We start from the raw sequence: 16,058 nt of genomic DNA on the forward strand, positions 1-16,058 counted from the left end.
GCACGCAGCAGAGACACTTGATTCAGCCTGCGACCCTGAGAGATGTCTTGAGATGGAATCTTGGGGGCTGAATAGAGTTAGGTAGGGAAAGACTGTGGACTAAGCCATAAAAGTGTGAAATAGCGTGAGACAGGTTAGATGTATAGGAAGTTCAATTCTACTGCAGTTTAAAATGCAAGGTGGAGGATCAATGAGAGGAGAAACTGAGTCATCAACCCACAGAGTCCCCTTTCCTCAAAGCCAAACCCTGAGTCACAGGAACTGTGGGTTCTTTCCCCATCTCAGGCACTTCAACTCTGTTGAATGTGCTTTCTGTGTCATGGAGATGTGGGGGATCTGATCTACTGAAATACTGAGACTAATTTCTAGAAATCACATAAGACATTAATTTCATTGAAAAAAAAAAAAAAAAGCCAGTTGACACTCATACAGCAATCACATCTGGATCTTTTGGGTTTTGGAATCCCTGCCCACTAAAAAGAGCTCCTGGCATGACTCCCTTTATCCTTAAATATGTGATTCCTTTCACGTGCAAGTGCTGGGCCTCGATCAAGAAGACTTAGTATCCCCGGGGTGTAGGGGAAGTGCTCCCCAGGTGGGGGACAGCTGCTCTCCCTGGATTTGGGTGAGCCTGACCCACAGTGTCCCATTTTCCTGCTGGACCTCCTGTGTCTCCTCTGTGTCCAGGGACCCACTTCTTTCTGACACATCTGGATGGGTCAGATCGATGCTCCTGATCTAGCTGTGGGTAGTAACTGTGAGAAAGCATGTTCTCACAGAACCTCAGAAAGATTCTCTAAACTCAGGTACCTAACCAGGGTGGCTAGAGCCTCCCAGCTGGTCACCAAACCCATTTATTCTTCTCTCAAGGCAGGAGTGGAAGTGATGTGTCTCATTTCCAGGCCTGGCCCCTGAAAATCTCCCACAAATCATCCTTCCTGCCCTTCTGTCACCCAGTGACACATGTATGTATGGCTAGGGTGACCTTGGAAGCCACATGTGGAAGATGGGGGAGTCACTGGCGCTCTGAGTCCCTGAGTGACCGTGTGGAATGGCACAAATTTTCTCTCCCCATTCCAAACTCCCATGACTCGAAACCCAATTATGGCCAAGGAAGCAAGAAATAAACTTCAATGAGGCTTAGGTCACTGAAATCTTAGAGCTTGTTACAGCAGCTAGCCTATTTTAACTAAGAGATCTGCCTAAATATATTTGTGGCTAATTCCCTTTCTTTCTTTCTCTTTTTCAAAAACCAGTACTACAGGAAAGTATCCCATGGTTTCAGAGCACTGTAGTACCTCCTTCCCATAGGAATTTGTTTTTTGTTCATCCAAACAAAGCATAATAATTATTATATAATTGAATCAGAGTCTGCAAAAAGGGGTATCTACAAAGGATAGGCTGATAACGTAAATCCATAAAGCTGGCCTGGTATGGAAAAAAGGAAACCAACAATTACTGGAACGCGCTTGCTGCTTAAAAAAGACGTCTCTGTTTAGTTTCCAACAATCATCGCCATGTCAGAATGCAGGCCAACTTTTCATTTTTTTGAGAGGACAGGAAGAGCCAGAATTTTTTTATGTGAATTTTTGTCAGTTTTTAAACTCTGCCAGCTGAATAACACACAGCCGTGGGCTTTTCATGAACAGACCCCCTGTGTCTGAACTGTGACTTTCAAGTGATCCAGAATCCAGCTTTCTGACATGGCCCCAAACCATCAGGGCTGGTAGCAGGTACCTTCTCAGAGAGCTCAGAACCATCTCTAGTGCAAAAGAAACTAGCCCAGAGCGTGTCTCTAAGACTTCAGGAACCAAATTTGGGCATTCTGAGAGCCCCCATCGGCCTGGAATGTGAAACTTACTGAGCCCAAGAGGTGCTGGGCCTTGGGGCAAGAGACTGAGAGCAAACAGCTTATTAGCCAATTGTGAGGCTATGCTCAACAGCAGCAGTAGGTATGGGAATTCAGAGTGGTACCCAGTGGATAACAAGGGCTGAGAATCTAAGAGTGACCCAGAGAAAACCAATGTGGCGTCTTCACGCAGCTATTCACACTTTCCGTCAGGATCAGCTCAGACCAGCGTCAGCATTAATCTCAAATGAGTTGACTCTGCTTGCGCAGATGACAAGCCTGCTCCCTTACTGCTATCCTTGTTCCCCTGAACCACCAGCTGTGGTCCTAAGGCTCCCAGTGTCCACTGACTGTCACTGGAGAAACCTCCGAACGTGCATAGCAACACCTTCTTTCATAGACCCAGAGCCCCCAAACAGCCCAAGGCCTTGGAAACGGAAAATCTTCCAAGTTAAATTTTAAGAGCAGAGAAAACTACTGTAGATCCCGGAGCCTACTTCAAGGAGGGGACGGACTTCTTCTGATAAATTCAGATGACATTCTGAAAGGCACTGTTTTCATTGCCAGGCTGAGCTTGAGCTTTGCCAAGGAAGGTACCATCTTCTTTGGGCTCAGGCCTATTGGGATTTAATCCCCACCTTCACTACTTTCTAACAGTGGGGACCTTCTTTGCTGGACTGGGGGAGGGTCAAATGAAATTATGGATATAAAGCACTTAGTACAGGTATTCAGTACAGTGCCTAATACATAGGCTACCACACACCCCCCCGCCCCCGAACAATAGCTTCTGCTGTTATTATGGAGAATGAAGCTGTATAATGTCGAGAGATTTAGGCAGAGGTTGTTTGAAGACAGCACTAGTGAATATTATAAACATAATACACATTCGGTATATGTTTGTTTAATGTAAGAGTAATCGTAATTAAGTCTAAGCTTTGAAGAGCAGGAAGCTAACAGTTTCTGTTTCCCATCCTGGGGCTAAAAGGGGATGGTTCCAGGAGAAGTGAACTATCAGGCGGTTACATTGTACATTCACCCGTATTTTATTAGTGATGCTGATACCGAAGGAGCCAGATACAAAGATCATGAAAAGGGATACAGTGTCTGCAACCAGCTCCACTGACCAAAAGGGCACTGAAGGACATTTACTAATGAGGATAATTAAACATGACTTGATAACCACCCAAAGCCCCCCTGATCACCGCAGCGAAGCAGATAAAGAAGGGACCTCACCCTCTGAAAAGAGACTGGGCATTATACTGAGTCTGTCCAACTGCCAACAGCACTGTGAGGAAATAATGGTTGTGTTCAGAACACATCTAATGCCAGTTTCAAAGACGGGCCCAACCTAGTCACGTGACAATGGAAACCAGAGCAGAATATCCACACGCACCGAGAAAAGTCTACTGTACACAAGACAAGAGAGAAGATATGGAGGTGTTTTTTCGGTTTATTTGTTTTGTTTTTCTTTTCTTAGGCTCTATATTTTTAGCTATTTTGTTAAAGAAACTAGCAACCTGTGTTTTGGCACAGAACTTAAACAGAGATGCTAATCAACAGCAGGGAAGATAAAGGCTCCCTTGTAAAGGACTGTTTTGCTTTGTTTTCTTTCTAATCAGTTAGCTCCTTAAGAATACTTCCTCTGGGCAGGAAGAATAAGAATTTTGGCTAAGCCAGCTTTAGGCTGGCATCATAGCCTCCTGGCGACAGCTGCTGCAGACCTGCCTTTGCCTATAGCCACAAGCCTCCACCAACTAGCTAAACTGACCTCTGAGATCTACCCATCTTTGAAAGCTGATGATTCTGAAAGACTGTCTGGCGGAGACGTCCAGCAGACCACAGCCTGATCACGACAAGCTGTCTGCTTCCTATGGCACAGTCTCCAACCACATCTGGAGGTAACACCCGTGCTCTGTAAAATACCAGCTACGTGTAATAAAAATCGACCAAAACTTGTCTAGAATGTAACATGGCACCAGTTCCATTTCCGAGGCTCACTCTTGTAAAAACATAATGTCTTCAAAAAAAAAAAACAATAAAAAATATGAGCCAAAGTCTGTTGCCAAAAAGGCTTAATGCATGCTTCAAAGAAATAGAATTTCTAACAGGGAGCCACATGTGAATTATGGACAATAGTATACAATATACTTCACAAAACTGAACTTCTCAGGAACCGGCTATGATTTTAAGATTAAAAAGCAATGGCATCTTGTTTAGAACATGGAGAAGCATTTGGCATAAATTCACTTAGAAAGTAGGAGTATTAAATAAAGTGTTTCTTTTTCTTAAGGAAAAAAAGTAAATGATAAAATCCATCCAAAACTTTAAAATAGAAATCTTGATGAATTCTATTGGAGAAAATATCCTAACAGATAGGGAGATATATTAGAAAGCTCTAGTAATGAAAACAGCATGGTATTGGCCTAAGAATAGACAAATAGGACAACTAGTACAGCACAGAGTATCTGGAAGCCACCCCACAGGTCCACACATATATAACCACCTGCTTTATGACAAACGAACCCCTTCAATGCAGTGGAGATGGGTTATCTTTTTAGTAAACAGTGCTGGATAGCCAGCTAGGAGGAAAACAAAAGAGAGCCCTGAGCCATATCTTTTTTTTTTTATTGGAGTATAATTGCTTTACAATGCTGTGTTAGTTTCTGCTGTACAATGAAGTGAATCAGCTATAGGTGTATCTATATCCCCTCCCTCTTGGACCTCCCTCCACCCCCATCCCACCCAACTAGGTCGTCACAGAGCACCGAGCTGAGCTCCCTGTGCTATACAGCAGGTTCCCACTAGCTAGCTATTTCACACATGGTAGTGTATTTATGTCAAACCTAATCTCCCAATTTGTCCCACCCTCCCCTTCCCCCTCTGTGTCCATATGTCCATTCTCTACGTCTGCTTCTCTATTCCTGCCCTGCAGATAGGTTCATCTGTACCATTTTTCTAGATTCCACAAATATGCGTTAATATACGATATTTGTTTTTCTCTTTCTGGCTTACTTATACTACATGAATAATCCATTACAGATGGATCACAGACTTAACATAATAGGTAAAACCATAAAGCTTCAAGAAGGCAAGATTTTTTTTGGGGGGGTGGATTCATTAACTCAGGGAGACAAAGTTTTCTTAAATATGTATAAATGTACTAACCATAATGGAAAAAACTGATCAATTAGACTTCATTAAAATTAAAAACTTCTTTTCATCATAAGGTACCACTAAGAGAATAAAAAAGCAAGCTACAGAATAGAAGATATTTATAATACATTTATCCGACAAAGAACTGATATCCATCGTATATAAGGCCCTCCTACAAATCAATAAGAAAAAGACAAACAACCCAATAGAAGAGTAAACAAATAAGCTGAACAGACACTTCACAGAGAAGATATCAAAATGGCAAGTAAGTCGGTAGGAACATCCCAATTAAATCATAATGAGGCATATACCACCAGAGTGGCTAAAATTTTGAAAGACTGAAAAAACCCAAGGGCTAGTGAGGATGTAGGGCAACTGGAAGTCTCATATGCCGCTGTGGCCAGGGGAGTGTGAACTCGTACAATCACTTCGGAAAACTGGCAGGATTGTACTGAGGGCTGCGCATATATGCACATTCTAGGATCTAGAAATTCAATCCCTGAGCACATACCAGCAGAAATGCGCCAAAACACAGGCATAAGAACATTCATAGCAGTTTTATTCATAATAACTCAGCTGGATCAACTCAAATGCCAAGTGTAGTAGGATGGATAAATAAAATGTGGTCAATCCTCACAACACAACAGTATTTGGCAATGACAAGAAATGAACTACTTCTAAATGTAGCATGGATGAATCTTACAGATAAAATATTGAGTAAAGGAAGCCAGGCAGGAAAAGTACCTACTGTATGACATCCATTTTTACAATAAAATCCAAAACCAGGTAATGCCCATCTGTGGTAATAGAAATAAAAAATACTAGTTACTTTTGACACAGGGCATACTGCCTGACGGGGATACACAGTAAGTTTCTGGGGTAATGGAAACATGCTTTGTTGACATGAGTGATGATTACACTCTTAAACAGGGAGGAAGCCTTCTGCTTCTGGATGGGATAGAGAAAAGCATGAGGTTATCATTTACACTCTAATGCTAAGAACAAGCCAGGTATGTTACTAAATCGCAGATTTCTGAGAACATAAGATAGCTAAAAACATAATGAGATCTAACTGAATGAAAATAAAGAAACCACCAAGCCCTTTCTAGGAGAAAGAAGACCCATAACTGCTCTTATTATCCCCAGAGGAAGAGTGAGAAGAGTCATTCAATGGTAAAAGGACAGATCACCCTGACTCTGAAGGAAACTTTAGTGGCCATGAGTGGATATAGGCTTGATGGAGTCACATCCTTGGGGAGCCTGTACCTATCACAAGCTCCTTCCCATAGGCCTTTACCTAGCGCACAAAGTGGGGGTCCACCAAAAGGTGGGTGTAGGGCCACAGATCTGTCATTCTAAGGAAGGAGTTTGGATTTGATAATTTCCAAAGAGCAGATGGGGTGTGCATCCAGAGACCGGACACTCATGAGGAGGCTGCCACAGGTCAGTGATGCTTCTGACCTAAGTGAAGGCAGCGGCCTGGATGATGGTGAAAGTGAATGGATTTCATGAACCACTTTAGAGGCAGAGGAGACAGAACTTTTCGGTGTAGCCTTCCTATGCTGCATATTTTATTCCGCTATTATGAGGTAAAAAGTTAGAGTGAATAAAAAACCCATTATCTAATTTTGTCACAATTTTCTATAATGAGAACTGCACATGGGAATCGTAACAGGATCAGAGAATGGGTGGAGGCTCTTGATCTAGACTAAACTGCCATCAAAGAACCAAGAGGCAACAGAAAGACGCCACAGGAAGACCATCACTATTTCAATAAAGAAATGAGCCACTGAGGTCAATCCAGAGCAAGTTCCAGAAGAGTCTTTGGACTATCAAGAAAGCAGGTAGGAAGCGACACATTCATGCCCAAGAGTTGATCTGGGAGCAGAGAAAATTTCCTGGGTCAGGTAAAGAAGAGGCTGAAGATTGGTGATAACAATTTTAATAAATCTTGCAATATCATTTGATCTCAAGCATCAATCTAAGTGGACACAGTCAGTAATGGAAGTAAGTCTTTCCTAAAATAACTACAAGAATAAAATTTCATTAACTAATTTCTTAAAGGAATTGGAAGGGAGGAGAAAAAGCCAGGTCAGTTGACATCAAGTACCCTGGTCCAGACCCCCAGATGCTGAGAAATATCTTGGTTCTTGATTCTATGCAGCATCCAGTCATGACTGGTGTCCTTCTAGTTGTTACTATTTTTACCAAAGCTTCACTGAGTTGGGTTTAGGTTTATGCCTAGAAAATTATGCACAATGACATGAAAAATAAAATGCTGAAAGAAGACGATTTATGAGATAATGTGATCAGTATAACGTTTGCTGTTCTTGAACATAGCTCAGGAAAGTGAAAGCACAGATTAATGAGGGATTAAGCCAAACATGAATTTTAATATCCAAAGACATTTATAAGCAAGAAACCCTGGGGTATATTTATAGAGCCACTTTAATTAGTCAGTATTCAAAACAGCTTTACACATGAGTCAAGTTTTCAACAGATTTGAAATACGCATCTCTTCTAAATGAGAGAGTTGAGGTATTGTAAACCAAGCATGGAATCGGGAATCGGAAGATTCGGGCTTGAGTTCTGACTCTGCCAGTTACAGACTTGGAGAGCAAATCACAAAACCTGTTCAAATGGAAAATGGAAAACTCTGATGGGCTGCCACAAAGATGAAACACAACAATGGGTGTGAATGTGCTTTGTAAAACAAAAAGCGATATATTATTTCCTCAAAGGAGTAAAGAAGACAGAGAACATATGTTCAGAAATTTGCTTGAATTGATTTTTCAAGTTAACAGTCCTATCACTAATGTCTACGTGTATACCCTGCAGACAGAGTATTTTGAATTTACTGATAATGATCCAAGACCCAAGGATTCTGGGTTCTTTACCTGACTACTACCCCCAACATTTGCATTAGTATATGGAAGTGAGAGCTATCCAATGTATCTAAGAAATACCTCTCACAGTGATTGCTCATGGATTATACTCATACCTTCCAGATAATTTCAAAAGGAACTATATATTGATAACTATATAGTTAGTTTTAGGCTGTAGCATCAGACAGACCTGGATTCAAATCCTACCTCTATCACTTCCTAGTTGTATGAATTTATAGACTCCAACAATCCCTAGGATCTGTTTTCTAACACAAAAGTGGAGATAGTCACAATACAGTACACAGATTTCAAAGATTTAAGAGGTAACGGCATTTAATGTGCTTAGCAGAATGCCTGGTATGTAGTACAGACCTTGAAAGTGTTAGTTATAATGATATCTAAAATGTTGCTTCCCAGCAGATAAAATTCTTCATTTTCCACCTATTGGTCATTCCCATCCTTGGACAGGGATGCAGTTCCTTATGTACACACAGAAGCTCATGTTATTCTATAACCAGTCAGGAGCTCAAGATTTGTTAAGCAACTACTATAAGCCAGGCACCATGACAGACATCACGGGTACAGAGGTGAACTAGATATTGTCTCTATCCGCAAATACTTCTGAAGAATGTAAGACCCTTGGGAATTCCCTAGCGGTCCAGTGGTTAGGACTCTGCACTTTCCCTGCCAGGGCCCGGGTTCAATCCTTGGTCGGGGAACTAAGATCCCACAAGCCATGTGCGGAGTGGCCAAAAAGAAAAAAAAGTAAGACTCTTGAGGGCAAATCTTTGTTGGCTCTGCCCACCTCTGTTTCCCCAATGATTAAAATAGTGCCTGGATTATTGAATGTGCTTGGTAAATGTTTATGAAATGAATAGTCTGTGCTTTTTCTGCCATACTGATAAATATCCAAATTCCAACATAGAAACTACTTTTACTTTTATTTTGGATATGCAATGAAGAAAAACTGTAAAGAAAAACATTTTTATCAGTACAGATATAATTAGTATTAGGTGTAAATCCTGGGCTCCTTGAATCAATGTTAATGATCTTCTCACAAAATAAATACAATGACATTTGGCACTTTGGAAAAAAAAAAAAATCAATAGGCAGCACAGGTTGGAAAGAATTCACCAAGTGTTTGATAATGTGATAAAGGAAAAGAAACTTGATCCCATTCTTTTACTCTATGTATTAATATTTTCCCCACCACTTTAATTTTAAGATGATAAAATTTCACTTAGAGATTTAAAGATTTAAAACATTGCTCACCTGGTCTTCTTCTCCTCCACCTTCTTCGTCATATTTTAAAATATTATCTCTTACATCGTCTTCTGGATCAATTAAAAGCTGCTTGGCCTGGCGTTCCTTATCCCGACGTTTCATCCATACTACGAACATCAGAACAAGAACTAGGCAGAAAGAGAGTAAAGACATACAGTGTTGAAATTTTAAAAACTTGACCTATCTAATCACAGTGTTCAACATTAAAAATTTATACTTATATGGCTGTAAAACTTGTAATGCATCTTCCACTCTGTTACTTATTTCTGGCCTCACATGACCAGAGACAAGACAAAGCAGAGGCCCTGAGCGCTAGGTTTAGAGCGTGAGGACCCGGGTTCTGCAAACTGGTGCCCTGGGAACTCACTGAGTGTACGTCTGTCCTCAGTTTTACCATCTACAAATGGGGACAAAAACTATTTCTGTCTTTTACTTTGTCTTGCTAGAGGATAGGATATGCTTAATATAATGGCTTGTAAATTTTAGAACAGCAAACAACAGTTAAGTGAAATAGTCACTCATTACTTAATTGCTGTTTCATTCCGGTTGATCCGTCATCATTCTACTCCCCAAATCAGAGAGAAGGGCACTTGTCAAGGACAGGACGTGCTTGCCAAGATGCCTTTGGTAGTACACTAGACCCGGATCAGCGACTTGATCTTGAGGATTTTTGACTCCCAAGGGCCTGGGTCTTTCTACTGCACTATTGTGCTTTTTTCCCCTTTCCTATTCAACTGCATGTTTCAGGTAAGAAGGCCAGGGGATTAGTTTGAGCACTGAAATAACATTAGGCATTCATGCTTTACATTTCTGCGGCAGGATTAGAATCATAAATTTTCCAGTGCGTTGATGTTAAAATCAGCATTGATTCATTTTCCTTCAAAATGGCTTGAGTCACTCCTTCATGCCACAATCCATCAGCTCTAAGTCTTTCTTGATAAGGTTGGCGTATATGCCCCACGTTAGTTGAAACTGAAACATATCCTTAAGTGTACATCTAGTGCACATTCCTTCTAAAATCTGGGGCTATCAGTTTACATCCTGAAGCAAAAGATTTAATGACTCTTATTTGAGCACATTTTTATTATTGGCCATAAAAGTAAATATCCTCCTTGTAAAGCCAGATACATGATCTCATTTGCCATTGTTCCAGGGCTAAATCTAGCAAGTGGATTATTAGTATAGCATGTAGGTTTCAAATTATAGTCAAAGTAGTCTCCACATAGGAAGTAAAAAATGCTTAGCCTTCTACAGTAATTGCTTAGAAAAAAAAGGGTCAGGATTCTAAATTACTAGAACACTTGCAAATGGAGAAAACATAAAAGAAATGGCGAACATTTTCAAGAAAGTGATTGGTGCATAGCATGATCGCACAATAAACTAAGTCCTGCTGCTATTCAACAATACAACACAGGGTCCAGACTATTTATTCTTTTAACCTGCATGCTTACAAGTGGTTCCTAAAGTACTTCCCAGTGGTTAATTCCTTGCATTCCACTGAACCAAAGACTGCAAAGTATTTTACAAAGGAGCAATTCCTTAATCTAGACTTGCTCTAAAGACAGACAGTTTATTGAGCTGTGCAATCATTTCTATTATCCAGTGTGCTGTATGAAGTACAATCTCTCACTATTTTATGCAGCCCGTCAAAAACAAATACCTTGATCCTTGCATGACTGGAGCAGGTTGCTGACTGCACTTTATATGAAGGAAAGCAAAGGAAAGCAATATACTTATTTCCCTAAATCACCAACTACGTGCCATGAATTCAGACTCGAATCCTAAGAGAGGGGCTCCAACTGAGCACTGTCTAATATTTTTCTATGAAAAGAGTTTGCTACAGCTCCCCAAGCGATCCCCATCAGAAAACTGCAACAGGGCACAAAAGAGGTAGGCTGGCTGGGTTTGCTGCAAACATGTAAGTGCTTGCAAGGATGCTCAGGGCTTTTCTCATTCTGAAGTGGGCTTGGCTGCAAGAAAATGCTCAGAGGTGGAAGAGAGTTGTTAGGTTACGATGAAAGGCGACAATAAAAAGTTACTTTGCTAAACATCCTAGAAGCAACAAGAATTACACCTAAGAGACAAGGAAAGTACTCACTGAGCAGGATGATGATGCAGAGCAAGATGGCAATGATGGCGCCCGTGCCCAGCCCTGCTCCCACGATTCTATCCACATCTGTGCAGTCCCCGTTGGAGTCACACTGGCAAACCTTCACGCGAAGGATGGAAATATTTGACTTGGGAGGATTACCCGAATCTGTGATTATGATTGGAACTTCATATATCCCGGCTTCGAGAAATTTTATCTTTAAATTGAGCTGAGCAAAATCACCTATACAAAAAAGGGAAAAATACAGTCTGATAGTTCATACATTATACGATTCAAAAACACATGGCATCTTCCAGAACGTATTACTCCCGAATGGTACATATAAAGCAGATTTCAACTATCCTGCACTGTCAAGTTTTTTTGTTTTTGTTTTTTGTCTTTAAGGGCTTCTAATATCTTATTTAAACTTTAAGTAGCTTTTAAAACACATTTAAGGGGAAGATAATAAAGCACTTAAAATTAACTTTTCATGCCAGGTCAAAGCCTCTCAACTGCACATATATTCAAATAATGAACCTGTTCTCACCATTAAGCCGAGTGATGGTCCAATTTCTCTTAATAGTCACTGGAGACAAAGGAAGATCAAAAGCAAATGGTCCAGCGTTTGGATCAATGTCATAGTCAAGTGCTGTGATGTTAATTGAATTGGGGTCCGGAGTTTCGCAAGTCTCTGCCTCCTGAGGTAGCACTTGAGGGGCATTGTCGTTAATATCAAGTAAATAGATCTGCAGTGTTCCCGTTCCACTCATAGGAGGGATTCCTTAAAAGGGAGAAAAAAACCACAAACCGATGCTGAACAATTCTTTCCCCTGAGACTCACTTAACGGTGAAACTCTAAGTTTCCAGCCTGCTTGCCCCTATCACTGCGTAACCTTGGAAGAATGTAGTTGCCACAGCATCTCGGCGGACTGTTTTTGGTACAAGGCCACTTCATGCCTCTTTTGCAGGATGACCCTGTGCTGCCCCCGCCGGGGCTGCGGGCGGTGAGGGGCGGTAACAAGGCGCATGCGCACGCCCCTGGCCCGGCCAAGGGTGATCCGGCGCCCTCGCCGTCCTTGCTCTGGGCCCCGTGCACATCGCGCTCCTCTACGCACCGGGGGATGTAAGAGAAGCAGAACCCCGGGCTCATGATCTCATGGGCCCTACTCTTTGAGGGAGAACCAAGCCGTGTGCACAAAAGAACCCGAGAATGCTTTTCAAGCTCAGACACTGCTCTGAAATATCGAAAACAGTCTACAGACAAGTGATACGGACCCACAGACCTCATCTTGGGGAGGAACCCATGGAGAAGAGACATGGTATTTACTGATCAACCAACTACCTCCCTGAGAAAGCATTAGATTGCTCCCTATACGTTATTTCATTGTCATCCTACGAAGTAGGTTTAAACAGATAGGCACCGAAGTTTCTGTAAACTGGTCACGGTCGCACCCTCTTGGAAGTGGTAGGGTTGGCTAGTGAAGACTGGTCTGCCTGACCCCAAATCCGTTCTCATTCCACTATAAAATGCGGTCTCTGTACTTATCACTTGTGAAAATTTAGACTGGTGATTTGGACTCTGCTGTGTTATAAATATTTATAAATAAATATATAACAAATATATAAAATGTAATGAAAACGTTATTATATAAACATAATATTAATTAAATATATAAGACAATTACGTTTAATTATATAATTTATATATATTGTATAAATCTAATATAATAGAAATATAGGAATTTTCGAAATAAGGCTGAATATGGAAACCCAGAGGTTTAAGTGACCTGCCCAAGGTCATGAAACTAGGAAGGTGCACACATACACTCCTCAGGAGGGGACACGGAGAAATCTCCACGGACCTCTCTAAAGAGTACGGATGGCTCTGAGAGCAGGGAGGTTAAGGTGGAGTGGTAGGATGGCTGTTCACGATATTCTAATACCACCAGAGCCACTATGATTCTTTGTAGTTTGAGTTAGTTTCACATTTATTATCACATTTAATACTATTTGACTGTCATAACAACTTCACAGAATAGCAAGCAGCAAAAACAACAATCAATAATGAAACAAAGGCACAGAGATTCTAATAGCTTGTCCAATTATTAAGGAGCAGAACTGGGGCTCTAAATCCAGTCTTGTGATTTAAAGTCAAGTGCATTTGCAAAGCATCACAGCTACACAGGTTTAACTGCTCACTTCTCTCTTGTATCAAACACCTTTTCAAGTAGAAAACAATCCACCTTGGTGAATGAAAAATCTGGTTGTAACTCACAACCAACATATATACATATAATTTTATAGCTCTTTAAATCTCAACATAATGGTGCAAGATATATTACTTTAAGTTTCACTGTGGAGAAAGCTACCACTTACATACGGCGAGACAATATACAAGAGACACGAATGCTGTGCTTTGATGTGAAATGGCAGAAGAGGGTCCTGTCAAGTTTCAATTCTAAATATTTGAACAGTAGGTCTCATATCAGAAAGGATAAGAAACATTGCTTTGGCCCTGTCACCTTGTAGATTTCTGACAGATAATGATCTCATTGAATCTCATTATACAGGATTTGGAAAGGTTCTTTGAAACTGTTCTTATCAAAAATGTTGATATGCAACATTTTTCAAACTGCATATCTCTGCCACCAAATAGAAAAGCCTACTATTTTTATTAGAAGCTAACATTCATAGTCCAACATTAAAATGATTTTAAAAGATGGTCATGATTCAGTTTTAAAACTATTAACACATATAGAAATGTTTATTTGAGTGTTTAGTTTGTGCCAGGCACTGTTTTAAAAGCTTTACGTGTACAAGCCTTGTTATCTTCCCCTGTACACTATGAGTTATATACTGCTACCATTATCCCTATTTAACAGAAAAAGGAAATGGACAGATTTAAAACCTTGTTGCCAGTCCTGCAGTTAGAAAATGATAGAACTGGAGTCTGGACCCTGGGGGCCAGGTGGAACTTCAAAGCTTCACTCTTAAACCATGTCATATTGAGAGCTGAAACAAGTCCAACTCCAGTTTAACGTGAGTCATTTTCATCTTACATATCTAAAAAAAAGTGCTCTCTATTAATATCAGCCATTTAGAATCCAGCAGAGACCCAGAAATAAAAAAGATGCTAAACTATATGTTTATGTTTTTCAAAACCAACGTACTAAAGCTCAAGTACTCAATTATTTCAATTTATGCATGAAATTTAGAATTTCCTAGCCTATGGCAGAGTAGAGGTAGAGAATTAGAAAGAGGAAGAATGCTAGATACAGACAAACTGATGGCAGCAAACACACTGACTAGAAGAAATATAAAAAGACCACCTCAAAAACCACAGTGTCTGGGCCACTGAGGCATCAAGGTGCAGCAGGGCAGAAAAACCACAAAGGCTTGTGATCACAATACTAGGTGACCACGGAGGGTATAAGGACATTGGGAACATTCATTACAGAAGACAGGGAATGTATCACAGAAAGCCCAGTGGAAATGGAAAATAGAAATTGTGGCCTTAGAAGAATGAAGGTCACTTTTCTAGACAACTGGGTTTTGTAGAAAACTTCACTTCCTGATGATGCATTTGTGATAAGGCTCTACGCTCTTAACAACATCCAGGATAATACAGTGACTATATTTAATTACGTACCATTGTCAGAAGCAAGGAAAGTAGCGTTATATATATTATTTTTCACATTTGGAGATTCTCTGTCCAAAACAGCAATTGTAGTTATCTGCCCATTCACAGGATCTATTTTTAGCCAGTTGGCAGGATCAGATAATTTTGTGTATCTACAAAATGAAAGCACAATACATTTAATATTTTTGACATGACACTTAAAAAATAAAGCCTATTTTTCAGGTTTCGTCCCACATGAAACCAGTGCGTTGACTTGCATTTTTGTAGATGATGGTTGGACATGCAGCTGTAACGCGGGAAAGAATTTCTGTGGCAGTGGTTTGGGGAGGTTCATGAAGGTTGTGTGCTGCGTGGGCAGGCGCACAGGAAACATTGCATAGGTGTTCCAGGGGAAAGACGAGGAGCCCAGTCTCCGTACTACAGATTGGGGTTAAGGGGGATTTGACAGATCTGATTTTAAGCTGTTATCTAGTTCATAGGATAGCAACGCTGCAGAAAAAAATAGCTCAAATATATCTTCTAAGTGAGCAGGAGTCCTAAGGTATAGGGCTTAAGAGAAATTTTAATAGAAGTTGAATTTTCTGTCACAGAACACTCCTAAAACGTTTACCACCTTATCATGGTGGAGATGTGGTCACAGTGGGGAAACCCCCCACTCCTCCCAAATTCCCATTCCTCCTAGGATCTCCCCACCTGGGCCACGTCTCAGAACTACACCCTCCAAGGGAAGTCCCATGGTCTGAGCAGATTTATCTGTATCAGCTTAACCTCCTTTTTTATTTGGGGTGGGGATAAGCTTTTCAAGCTTGGGAAACCAATAGACAAACTGGAAAACATATCCTATGTTTTGAGAGGTAAAAATTTGCAGGAGTCCAGAATACCTATGCACTAGCTATTTCTCTATCTTGATTCCAATGTATAGAGAAATGAAGAAGATACGCAGTTATTTATCTGTTAGCAACAGTTCTGAAAGAAGTTAAATAAAATATGAGCTAATTTTAAAAGCTACCATCACCAGCGACGGGTAATAGTCACATGGAATATGCTCTGCCAACCATCTACTCCCGCATTAGGAAAGATAAATTACACTTTGCTGATGCTGGAAATCTTTACAGATATGTTTTGTAAGTCCTATAACCACTGTACAGGTGAGGGATG

The 16,058-nt window shown here is 40.6% G+C and overlaps 1 protein-coding gene across 1 annotated transcript in view; it reads right to left on the reverse strand.

The window, feature by feature from the left end:
• Positions 1-16,058, reverse strand: part of CDH2 (cadherin 2) — a 213,923-nt gene that overhangs the window by 21,983 nt on the left and 175,882 nt on the right. Inside the window, exons 11-14 of the mRNA XM_036874118.1 lie at positions 14,910-15,052; positions 11,808-12,041; positions 11,270-11,503; positions 9,160-9,299 (exon numbers count right to left, since the gene is read on the reverse strand). Of these exons, the coding sequence (XP_036730013.1) occupies positions 9,160-9,299; positions 11,270-11,503; positions 11,808-12,041; positions 14,910-15,052 (751 nt within the window). The remainder of the gene's footprint in view (positions 1-9,159; positions 9,300-11,269; positions 11,504-11,807; positions 12,042-14,909; positions 15,053-16,058) is intronic.

This window comes from Balaenoptera musculus, chromosome 14 (assembly GCF_009873245.2).
Source record: "Balaenoptera musculus isolate JJ_BM4_2016_0621 chromosome 14, mBalMus1.pri.v3, whole genome shotgun sequence".
Classification (NCBI taxonomy): domain Eukaryota; kingdom Metazoa; phylum Chordata; class Mammalia; order Artiodactyla; family Balaenopteridae; genus Balaenoptera; species Balaenoptera musculus.